The sequence below is a fragment of the Vanacampus margaritifer genome, chromosome 15, assembly GCF_051991255.1.
Source record: "Vanacampus margaritifer isolate UIUO_Vmar chromosome 15, RoL_Vmar_1.0, whole genome shotgun sequence".
NCBI classification, from domain to species: Eukaryota; Metazoa; Chordata; class Actinopteri; order Syngnathiformes; family Syngnathidae; genus Vanacampus; species Vanacampus margaritifer.
The window spans coordinates 9,317,015-9,328,946 of record NC_135446.1 but is presented as its reverse complement, the minus strand read 5'-3'; the positions used below and the strand labels follow the sequence as shown (position 1 = coordinate 9,328,946).

The window sequence follows — 11,932 nt, the reverse complement described above, 5'->3', positions numbered from 1 at the left end:
GAGAAAATTCACAATTGCCTTTGTGGTTAAATACATTAAATTGTATGTCATTTATTATTATTATTATTATTATTATTATTATTATTATTATTATTATTATTATTATTATTATTATTATTATACACGATAATAGCGTGAGTTTAATTGTTTCAAGCTGTTCACTATTTCTTGGAATTGGCATGATACCAAACCATTTATCATTTATTTTCTTCCATCTTTACAATATATAATAATAATAATAATAATAATAATAATAATAATAATAATAATAATAATAATAATAATAATAAATATTTGACATGATAATTGTGTTTTGTACACATGGCCAGCAAACGGCACTGTTGTCAATAGTCTGAAGACGAAGAAGACCGATGACGTGATCATCCAGCGCCCGGGATGTTAGCTGTTTAGATAACGTTAACTAATGTGTTGGAAAGCTCGCATGCCAACTTTGCGTGTTCTTCTTCGGTTTTTTGTTGATCGAGTTAAATGTTCCAGTTAGCCTCCCAGCTGTGCTAAGTTTTTTGCCGCGATATAATATCTATTTTTTAGCTACATACGAAAAAGGCCTGGGTCGGATTTGGGAAGAAAATGTACTGCTCACATTGAAATGAAAAACTCAGATACTTGACACATTGGTAAAACAAAAAAAATCGTAATTGACTTGCAGTATGAACATAGCCTTATTAGTGTCGGTGTTGTCCTGTCTGCTCCTCGCTTGCTCTTATGTTGGAAGTTTGTACGTGTGGAGGAGTGAGCTGCCTAGGTAAGTGGCTTTAAGTGTGTTCACTTGTCTCATTAAAGTGAGCCAAGATCAATCATTTTGCTGGTTGTTGAGGAACACCGTAGGAAAAGGGGCCATAGTGATTTATGAGCCCTGAACAGCACACAAACAAGGAGAAAATGCATTCCCAAATAATGCTCTGTCTTTTTGTGATGTGTTATGACTGCTGTCATGTCACATGACTTTAGCTTGTATGATAATAAAGTTGTATGTATAATAATGTCTTGTATTTTGGTGCTGTATTGTCAGGGATCACCCGGCCGTCATCAAGCGGCGCTTCACCAGCGTGTTGATCGTCTCGGGCGTGTCGCCTCTTTTTGTGTGGGCATGGAGGGAACTCACAGGCATCAGGGTGAGTGTCAAAAATGGAGGGTGATTATTGCTCCGCTCAGGTGCTTTGCACTTCAATGTGTGTGTGTGTGTCTCAGATGGTGCCATCACTACTGGCGATCATGGGGATCCGCTTTGAAGGCTTTGTACCTGCCGTTGTTCTTCCTCTCCTGCTGACCATGGTAGGACAGCAGAAGTTTAAACTCCACAGCATCATAAGATAGGGTGTCCTTTATTGATTCCCCAAGGAAGGAGAAACCCAAGTGTTAGAGAAGATTAAAAAAATAAATAAAAGAACATTTGTTGACTGTCACAGTCCAGTTCCACCAGGGACTCCCCCCATGTTTGAAGCAAGGCAGTAGCTAGTGGAAAGATACAGTATAATGATTCAGGCTGCGTTATGCAATATAGGTCCTGTTTCTGGGACCCCTGACGCAGATGGCTATGGACTGTCCCTGGAGCTTCATGGATGGTGTCCGGGTGGCCTTTGGTGAGTTGGCTCATGTGACTTTTTTGCGCTGAAAGTTAACATGCTGACAATTTCCCTCTTGCAGACCCGTGCTTCTGGGTGATGTGTTTCAGCGACATGCAGTGGTTGAGGAACCAGGTGGTAGCTCCGTTAACAGAGGAACTGGTGTACCGGGCCTGCATGCTGCCCATGTTGGTGCCCTGCGTCGGCCCCGCCGCCGCCATCCTCACATGTCCGCTCTTCTTTGGAGTGGGTGAGTTAAGCCAAAGAGTGCCAAAGAGTTCTTTTCAAATGGAGAATGACACGTTCTTGTCTTGCAGCTCACTTCCACCACGTGATCGAGCGGCTGCGTTTCCGGCAGGGGACGCTGTCGGGAATCTTCCTCTCGGCAGGTGAGTGTTTGTGACGTTTTTTGCATCCTTCCCTTCCTCCGACACGAAAGTCTTTTGTCTCATCCAACTGCAGTGTTCCAGTTCTCTTACACAGCCGTGTTCGGGGCCTACACAGCTTTCATCTTGATGAGAACAGGTAAGAGATGTTCTGTTTTGTTTCCAAATCCAATCCAAAAGAAAAATGAGTTTGTGATTAAAATGACAACACTGATGATGCTGCACCGGCTTTTCTGACATTGCCATGGTGACATTAGATCAATAACTTTAGAAGTTCATAATGATGCTGGACCATGTTACTGTTCAGTCAATATTCCACTCAGACTGGTCTAATGCTGACTAAGAAAGTAGGCAAATGTATTTTTAAAATATTTCACAGAACAGACAATATTTAAATTTTAAAAAGTAGAGTCTAAATAAAACATTTTCACTTACTTTGCAAACCTTAGCAAAACAGATGACCTAGTCCAGGGGTCTACAACCTGCGGCCCTGGAGGCACATGTGGCTCTTTAGTCCCTCTCCTGTGGCTCCCTGCGGATCTCTAAAAAAAAAACACTTCGATTTTTTTTTTTTTTACATGTTTATCTTTATTTTTAGATTAAATATTATTTAAAATAATTAATTATTTAGGTAATAAAAAATAAAATATTAAAAAATGTCAGAAAGAGAGAAATGTCCAAAAAAGGAAAAGCCAAAAATTACCATAAAATGTCCGCAATGTTGCCCAAAAAAGTCTGAAAATTGATTTAAGAAACAGCAGGAAAGAAAATGTTCAAAAAGTAACGATAAAATGTCCAAAAACAAGAAAGAATCCTGAAATTACCATCACAAAATTGCCAAAACATGTCAGAAATTTGATAGCAAAAAAGGCAGAAAAAAAGTAACAAAAAATAGCTATAAAATGTACAAAAAAGGAAGAAGAGGCAGAAAATTACCATATGTCCATAAAAGTGTCCCAAAAAAATGTTCCCCTCCTCAAAGGACGTTTCAGAGTGAATGCGCGTATCAAATACGAATGAATATCTAAGCAGTTACCTATAGAAATGACTCAAACACAATATAATAGTTCCATGTTTGATTGAATAATAAAACTATAATGTAATCCCCAAATTAATTAACAAAATAGGCTGTATTCCCCAACACATGTAAATAAATTCAAATACAGTACTTATTTGGCCTAAAATGGCTCTTTTGACAGTAAAGGTTGTCGACCCCTGACATAGTCTCAGCTCTTGGAACCACGTGGACAGTCAAAAATAGCAAGGGGATAATCTCTTAATAGCAAGTGAGCAAAAAGGGTTTTGTACGGTTACACAGCGGAGCAAAGTGACCTTTATTCTCTGGTGCAGGCTACACTTTGTTCATTCTATTCATATTTTTCCCCGCTTGTGGTGTCAGTGACCCCTCTGCCCCAAAGTGAGAACGCTTTGTGTCTGATAAAATTTCGATAAGCATATGATAGTTTGAATACCCTTTTTGGCGTAACCCACCCATTTTGATTCCGGCTCGGGACCAACAGCCACCACACAAGTACCGGTTAGCAAGTAGCATAAGACCCTGAAATAAAGTGGATTAGATCATCACACACTTCATCTGGTCCTTCGTCTCCCGTGTTTCCAGGTCACCTGGTGGGTCCGGTACTGTGCCACTCCTTCTGTAACTACATGGGTTTCCCCGCCATCAGCGCGGCCCTGGAGCACCCCCACCGCCAAGCTGTCCTTTCCTCTTACCTGCTGGGGGTCCTCCTCTTCTTCCTTTTCCTCTTCCCCTTCACCGATCCCTCCTACTACGTCCCCCCCACACCACTTTGCACCTTGGCCTCTTCCTCCAGCGCCCTCTGCCTCCCTTCGTCTTGATCCTGGCCCGTCTCTCTCTTTCTGTCTGTCTGTCTGTCTGTTTGTCCGTCTGTCCTTCACCTTGGTCCGCAGAGGTCGAGGATGACGATACAGAGCTCAGGTCCGCTCCCCAAAAGACGGCACACGCTAGGTTTACTCGACACGACACGCGTCTCGAGTGTTTGGTGTGAGGCTACATCAGGAAAATTCATCACCATCAGTTTGGTTTGTGACCACCACAGGAGACGACGACGTTTGGACTCGAGTGTTGTGTGATTGTATTTTTTTTTTTAGATTCTTAGAGGGAGCGCTGATGTTCCGCAAGTCAGTCAAAGTCACAAACAAGTGAGATTGATGCATCCCTTTGTGCTTTCAGGGTAAACCGGAGTTTTATACTGCGTTTGTGACCACTACTTGTTTACATGCACAATAATCCCCAACAGGGAATATCGGCGGTGCTTTTGGCAGCGAGAACTTTAAATAAAAACAGCAAAACACTCTATAAGCTAAACTGGTACTGTGAAGACAAAGTTGACCGCTGGAGCAATAGAGAATCATAACTTTTATTATTATTGTTATTATTATTATTATTTTTTAAGGAAAGCTGGTCAGTGTTTGCTGTTGGTGGCTTTGTGTGATGCTGACACTAGATGGCGGTAGAGAGCCTTACATATTTGTCTTGCTTGCAATGGTGCGGGTGCAATGAGTAAAGTGCTGAATGTGACCAATACTGACAAAACACAATTCATCAAGAGCAGTGTCACAGCTGCCGGCTGATTTACGGTACAGTTTGAAGAGGCTTCTCTGTGCCAAGATAAACATTTGCTGCAAATAAATTCACTTAGACCAACCTTAGTCCTCCTAAGTGGCACCTGTTCCACGTCATTATACATTATGCCTCCGCCTAAAATGTCGTTCATTGATTCCCGCTTTGTCCTTGGCTCCTTTTGAGTCGTACTTCACTGTCACAGACCACTTTTGTATAAAAGATCAGGTAGGGAAGAAAAAACACTGAAATGCTTGCTTAGAATTTGAGACGCAATGTGTGTATAACTATGTGCAGGCAGCAGAGGAATCTATTTTTGCCAAGCTTGAGCAGCTCTGTTATTTTCCTAGAGGAGAAGGACGAATTCCAAATGTGCTAATCGACAATGAGCGCTGTTTTTTCTATTTTGTGAGTGCGGGAAATGCGAATGGATCTCACCTGGACAATTCAAGTAGTTTTACTATGACATTACTTCACACAAACCTTGGCTGTAAAAAAAATAAAAATGTTTGTAAATAAATTTTATACATCAGTTCATGCCTGTTGTTTTTCTGTTTAGTAGTAGTATAACATCAGCTCTGATGCTGGATGGAAAATTGTGGCAGGGGACTTTTAACCAGGTCAATATGAATTTCTTCATATTTTCTAATATGTGACCTTTGTTTAAAAAAAAAAAAAAAGGCCACACCATGACATCAAGAGGGTGTTAAAGTATCTTTAAATTGATTAGATAATGTGAGCTTAAATATCAAGATTTTGTTTTGGTGTGCGCAAGGTTTTCTCATCCCAAAATAACCACATCATCTCTTACAGTTTTAGGGGTGCTGGGATTCAATTTAGGAGTACTTGAGTACCCCCAAAAATGATTAATGTAAATATGTGTTTGTTAAAGCAAGTCGAAAGTGTAGAGCTAACGCGAGGCTGGTCCATGATCACATGACAAACTTTGCAATTTCCCTTGTTACGTATTTTACCTCCTTGGTTAGATAAAGCAAAAACTAAACTAATATCAGTCTGGGCTTTCACGAAATGCATTGTCACAGAGTTCTTCTCAGAAGGTCATATCGTAAAAAAAAAAAAAAAAAAGTGTTTGCATCAGTGTTTTATTTAGGCCCGTTGTGCTGGGCCTGTAATGAAACACTCCGAACTAGCTGCTCACAATGCGCAAATGCGTCACTCTCGTCAGGAGCCTCAGACAAGGGCATCCACTTGCGTTATGTTTGATTAACCTCGGTCCCTCCGTCGGCTCCCTTCTTTCTCAGCGTAGCACAAATATACACATGCAAGGCCAAGCTAGGTGTTCCCGAATCTGCTTTGTTATTCTGTGGAGAGTGAGTTCAGAGCACGGGTATGTCATCGTTGTGGATGCTCAAAAGGAAAGGTGCGAATTAAAAAAAAAAGTTTTTTAAAATCCTGACTTTCCTATATTCAGCATTTTGTGTGTCTGTGTTTATTTATTTGTATCAGGGACAGTACATTTTAATAAAGACTTTTAGTAAACATGACAGAATTGAGTGAGATAGAGCTGCTTGGTTTTCTCGTACTCCAGATGGACGAATCTAAAGCAATTAATCAAACGTGGAATGTGGGGACCCCTAATTGCCTTATGTGTTTCTCTATGGGTCCAAGGATGAAAATACCTAGTTTGCAAAGTCACACCAATAAACAGAAAAAAATGTTGTGTGTTTAAGGCTTTATTGTTAAATTGGGTGAAATATTGAATCATAGCGCCACCCATAGGTTTCTCTACAAAAAATATGGCCTGCGGGCTAGAACCGGCCCATCAGGGGGTTCAATATGGCCCTTAAAAACAGAACACACAAACTGCAGTTTTTCACAAAGTTAACTGTTGTTGCTAATTATGTCCACTGTTCATTTACCATATGTTTTTTGTTCCAAAGGGAAAGTCAACCTCCCAAATTTTTGGGGACAATAATATATTCTATGCAGCCCCACTGGTCTAAATATGGTATTGTAGTTAATATTGCGTTAATGGAATATGAGTTAAGCAGCAAAATCCAGCCATATTTATTCATTTTAGGAGGTGGTCAATTTGCCATTGTAGATGGCATCAACGTTGCTCAGGTATCAGGTAACAACCAATCACAGCTCAGCTTCAGAAAACAGAGAGTGAGCTGTGATTGGTCGTTGCCTGAGAAAGGATCAACATTGATGTCATCTTCAGTCGACAGCAAGAGGCAAAATGGCCGCCCCCTGGGATGGATTTTTAAAAAAACGGCTGGATTTTGCTTCATAGCTTATTCCACAAATGTAATAGTAATCAGAATGTCACGTTTAGACTAGTGAGGTCACAAATAACATATTATTGTCAAGAAATGTTTAAGGTTGACTTCCACTTTAACAAGTTACAAAACTGTTAAACCATACAGTGCTGTACTTTGTGGAAGCTAAATATTTTCTAAACAAAAATATGCTACCATACACAAATGATCGTCATGCTCACCTATCAGTGGCGACATGGTTAAAAAAATGTTGCTTAGCAGTTTGTCTTTGCCGTGCAGACAGACGGGCTGCGGCGGTCTTGGTGCTTTTTTATTGTTTCCATCACGCGTGAAAGCTTGAGTTCCCGGCAATGTTTAATGAAACACATTGGCGCCCACCTGCCATGGCTGACATCGTAGCTCAGAGGACACCATGCGCCACATTGCATAGCGACGGGAGCAGAGAGTTGGATTTCCGTGAAGCCGTCCAATCACACCAAAGCGACACATGGCCACTTGTGTCTTGTATCGAAAAGTGTCATCATGATGAGTGTCTGTCGTCATGGAATTTTGTGATCCTGGAGTGCAGCTCGTTCCCAGTAAACTGGAGCATCGGTGGACGTTTCTCGAGGAGTACTTAACACCCTCTCTCCCTCCGTTTTGACCACGACATTATCATGAACGATGCATATTTTTAGATGGTCTCGTTCCATGGGAGCGAGCGATTGAAGCGACAAGACTGCACACACTTTTCATCTTCAGAACGGAGAATTAGCTGCAGGTCACTTTGGAATTTGTAAAGAATGTCGGCCACATTCAGCAAGTTCTTCCCTTTAGAAAAGATGGGAGGCAAATCTGGAGTGATAAAGCAACACAATTCAAGTTTCCCTTTGCGTACCGTATTTTCGCACCATTGGGAAATATTAATACAATAATCGTAATACTAAAGCAGGGGATCCTAGGACAGATGAAAAAATGTTTGAACATCGCTAGTCAATCTGTTAGCCGGTTGTTGTGTTATTACTTTGGCTAATGCTAAATGCTATCTTGGTTTTGACAGTTCAACAACTGTAAACAAGACGGCGGTTAGCATTATCATCCATCATTTTTTGCTCGGTCCCGGCATCTATTGGAAGCTGGCTGTGTCGTCTCCCTCGGGACCAACATTGTAACATTAGAAATATGTCGCCAGAAAAGCTCAGTGACAGCAACATTAGGCTAGTAGGATTAGCATTTACCATGATTCTTAGACATGAAACAGGAAGTAGTTCTAGTTCTGGTATGACAAAAACATGAACGCCTGCTTACGAATAGATGCGAATGAGATTGAGAACATCAGCATTTTAGAAAGGAATTTTGAATTTTTAGTGCGCCCTATTGTCCAAAAATTACAGTAGGTGACGAGTGCTGATTGTTGATCAATTGATTGTTATCAAGTGAGGGCATCAAGGTTATTGGGTGATGAGCTGTGAACTTGCATTTTTGTGACATTGTTAGTATTTGAAGGCCTTGAGGGCCCAAGTCGACTGGAACCCGATGGGGGTTTGGGGGGGGGGGGGGGGGTGGTGGCTGTTCTTGCTGCTGCTGCTATAAATACAGCGGTGCTGAGAAAAGGCAGCAACTCCCTCACAGGCATGACATACAAATACAGACATATATGGCACTAGAATACCTCACTGCAGACCCCAACCCTCCCTCGCTTGACCTCCACTTCCTGTTGTGTTTTGGGGAAAGGGCCATTTAGAGCGTGAGAATGTTTTCGGGGCAATCAGCATTGGCCCAATGGTGTTTGAAGTACTGGGACTTTGTGGAAGTTATGTACAAGAAGACATGCGCCCTTAATGACTTTTGTGGCGTCACTGTTGTTTCCCAAGACCAACATTTGTTGTTAATCTCTCATTGACATGTTTGAGCCTTGAGTCTCGAAGTAACCTTTCTTTTAGTCTTCGCCATGAAATAAGCTCATAGCTTGCTTGCATGGTGGTCACTCCGGCGTCATTTCAGCTCATCTTCTACCGCGACGCCTTCCAAACAAACAAAGTTTCTCAGAAAGCGTCTGAAAGGGAAATTGCCGGGGAGTCGAGCTCAGCCCCCCCCCCCCCCCACCACCACCAGAAGGTTTGATGTTGGTCTACCAGAGCGATTTTTCCCTGGGGGGGTTAGCACGATAAACATTTCCCCGAGTTCTCCCACAGCCAAGCTGGCTGGCGTCCAGTCGGTCCTCCCACACTGCTGCACCCCCGCCAGGTTTTCTCCTGCCTCGGCGTTACCTTGCATGGATGCTAAACGCTCTCATACGCTTAATAAGGCATGTTAAGTGCTATGAGCTGCGAACGGGACCCTATTGTGTTCCACAATGCATGACTATGATGTGAATTAGAACGTTAGTCATGGCATGTTGCCATGGCTACAGCACACCTCTGCTTATGTGAGAGTCTGTGATCAAGTCTCACCTTGAAGCTTGTATACTGTTCTCAAAGGTATTTGTAGTCAAGAGGTGGAACTAACAACCTCTTTGAGTTTCTTTACCGGAAATTGGTGGTTATTGACTACGTTTACATGCAGCTACATTTGTTTGCCAAGTGGACGGCGTTTCGCACAAGCTGCCTTAAGTGAGTCCATTTTCAGCAGCGTTCTACTTCAAGTCAAGCAATTAGTTTGGCGCGATAACGGGAGCGGACAAAGACGAGAATTGTCTACAAGAGTGACAGAGGCATCTCTCTGATTAATATCCTTCCCTTCTGGCTAATCTTGCGCAGCCTCAGCCAATTTGCAATAAACTTTTTTTTTTTTCTTCTTTGGATCAAGTCATTGCATTGTCGTCAATTGCCTTACAAATTCAAGACGGGTCATTTCCACTGCAAGGCCCCATAAAGCATCAATGCGATTAAATATCTCCCAGTATTAAATGGCATCAATATTCAGTGACTCATGTGCATGCGTGTGTGTGTGTTTGTAGCAATTGCAGTATGAATGCGGAAGCAGCCCCTAAAGGCCTGTAGCTAATTTGTTGCATGGAGCGTCTGTCTGGCCCTGAAACATGCGAAGTCTGGAGGCTCGGGGCAACACATCAATTGGAGCGTCCCTTTTTTGCGGGACTGTTTTGCTTTGCTATTGCTTATCATCACTGCTGGCCGCTGACGATTGTCTCAGCGTTTATTCTCAGTTTTGCTATTGAATATTAATTTTTTTAAAAATTTTTAAATTTTATTTTAATTTTTTTCCTCTGTATTGAATATTTTAAAGTGAGGTGCAAAAGATGAATTTTGAGCTGCAAACTGCGACACGAAACCACTTATTTCGAGCCTTGCATTAAGCATATTATCTCTTTTGTGTATTCCCAATATGTATATATGCATTTTTATACAAATCCAGGTGTTGTTGTCCATCTGGAGTGACCATTAGGAGTGAAAAATAATACCGGCTGCATTTTATTCCATTTCCACCCCGAAAGGAAACTTGGCAAGAAAAAAGGGCTAACTTTTTAAGGGCATATTTTCTGATGCGACGTCTGCATGTTGCATCTGCTCTGTCTCAGTTTGACTTTTGAAATGTTTGTTATTTTTGGAGCTCATCGACTTCATCACCTTCTCTGCTCCTATAGTCGCAGCAGGGAGCTCGTGACTGTGGACAGTGTCGAGTCACACCTAAACATCTCCTTGCAGCGCTGTTAACACCTCACATTCTCACATATTTGGACTTCAATTACAATGATAGCATAGCAGCGTGTTTATCTTTGCTCTTGAAGTGTGCATTACCTTATTTATCTACAGTACGTTATTACACACAGTATGCAGATGTCAAACATTCCAAAGATGGCCAAAAAAGAGCTAAGACCAGCATCAATTATTAGTGTATTTAAACCATCTGGCGGGTTGATTAGTGTTAATCATATAAAGAGGAATTTCCTGCCCAGCCAGAACGAGTAGACTGGGGGAGGACTCGACAACAACCGGAAGATGGTTGAACTCGGGGCAAGTACTCGAGCCGACGCTCTAAGTGCTTCAATCGCAAAATAGAAGCATCACGTGGGCAGAGAGTCGGAATCTGAGGACATCCAGGCACTTATGACTCATTTAGGGAGTGGCGGATTCAAGGGACGTGTTTCAAACTTTCTCACAGGATTGCCCGCGTTTCTCCGTCATGGTTGAACAAGAAAAGTGGAATCTCTGACATTTCAAGTTTGAAGTCCATTATTACTACGAAGCACCCGTTTTTGGAATCTCCTCTTCCAATTGCTGACTTTTGAGATGAATCGTCTTCGACTCAACTTTTATCATATTATAGTTGACTAGAAAAAAAAATGTTCAGCCGCTACTAACTCATGAAATCTTAATCAAAATAATGCGTAGGGTTTATATCGGCTGGAAGTACTAATCACCCAGCTGCATACTCTGCTAACCGGCCAAATATTAGCCGCAGACACAAGTGTTGTGTTGTTGGCGCGTGTCTGTGTGTGAATGGCAGCTCTTGTCTTGCACAGTTAAACAAATTACAGTGCCAAGGTGTCATTCAAACCTACTTAGTGTTTGTCTCGTGGTTGGCTGATGGGGATCTTTTAAAACAGCCAAACCACTGAATGCAGATGATTTCTCTGATCTTTTAGGAAAAACAGGAACAGTCGTTATAAAATTAACTTTAAAGTGAATAACGTTCAATATTTGGTGGCATAACCCTTATTTACAACAATTGCATTAAGCCTGCGACCCATTTTTACCAGACTGTTGCATTCTTCATTTGAAATGCTTTCCCTGGCCTTTACTGCAGCCTTTTTCAGTTTTTTTTTTGTTTCTGGGGGATTTCGCTCTTACTTTGGCCTTTCCATCACTTTGGTAGAGGTTAATCTGGGTCTCAAGAAAGGTGGAAAGGCCAAAGTATGGAGAAAGAAAAGATCTGCTTATGATCCAAAACACACACGCTCATCTCTGAAGCATAGTGGAGATAATGCTTTGGCTTGGGCTTCTCAAATCGACCAAACAATTTTGTCTGGCAGATGGGCGGGACTTCTGACTTTGTTTCCGGTTCCGGTTTGTGACGTGTGGGCCGCCTTTTTGCCCCTCGTTTGCGCGTTCCCGTCGACGGGTGCGAGTGCGTGGTGTTTCTGTCAGTTGTCCGAAGCATTTCAGAGAGCTGAGA

At 41.9% G+C, this 11,932-nt stretch overlaps 1 protein-coding gene across 1 annotated transcript; it reads left to right on the top strand.

Moving 5' to 3' along the window:
* The first annotated feature begins 342 nt into the window (after positions 1–342).
* rce1a (Ras converting CAAX endopeptidase 1a) lies at positions 343–5,111 on the top strand. The gene is made up of 8 exons (XM_077545432.1): positions 343–766; positions 1,034–1,136; positions 1,213–1,296; positions 1,526–1,604; positions 1,669–1,836; positions 1,904–1,975; positions 2,049–2,111; positions 3,594–5,111. Exons 1-8 carry the CDS (start codon positions 672–674, stop codon positions 3,827–3,829), a joined length of 900 nt encoding a protein of 299 aa, XP_077401558.1. The 5' UTR covers positions 343–671; the 3' UTR covers positions 3,830–5,111.
* Positions 5,112–11,932: the final 6,821 nt, after the last annotated feature.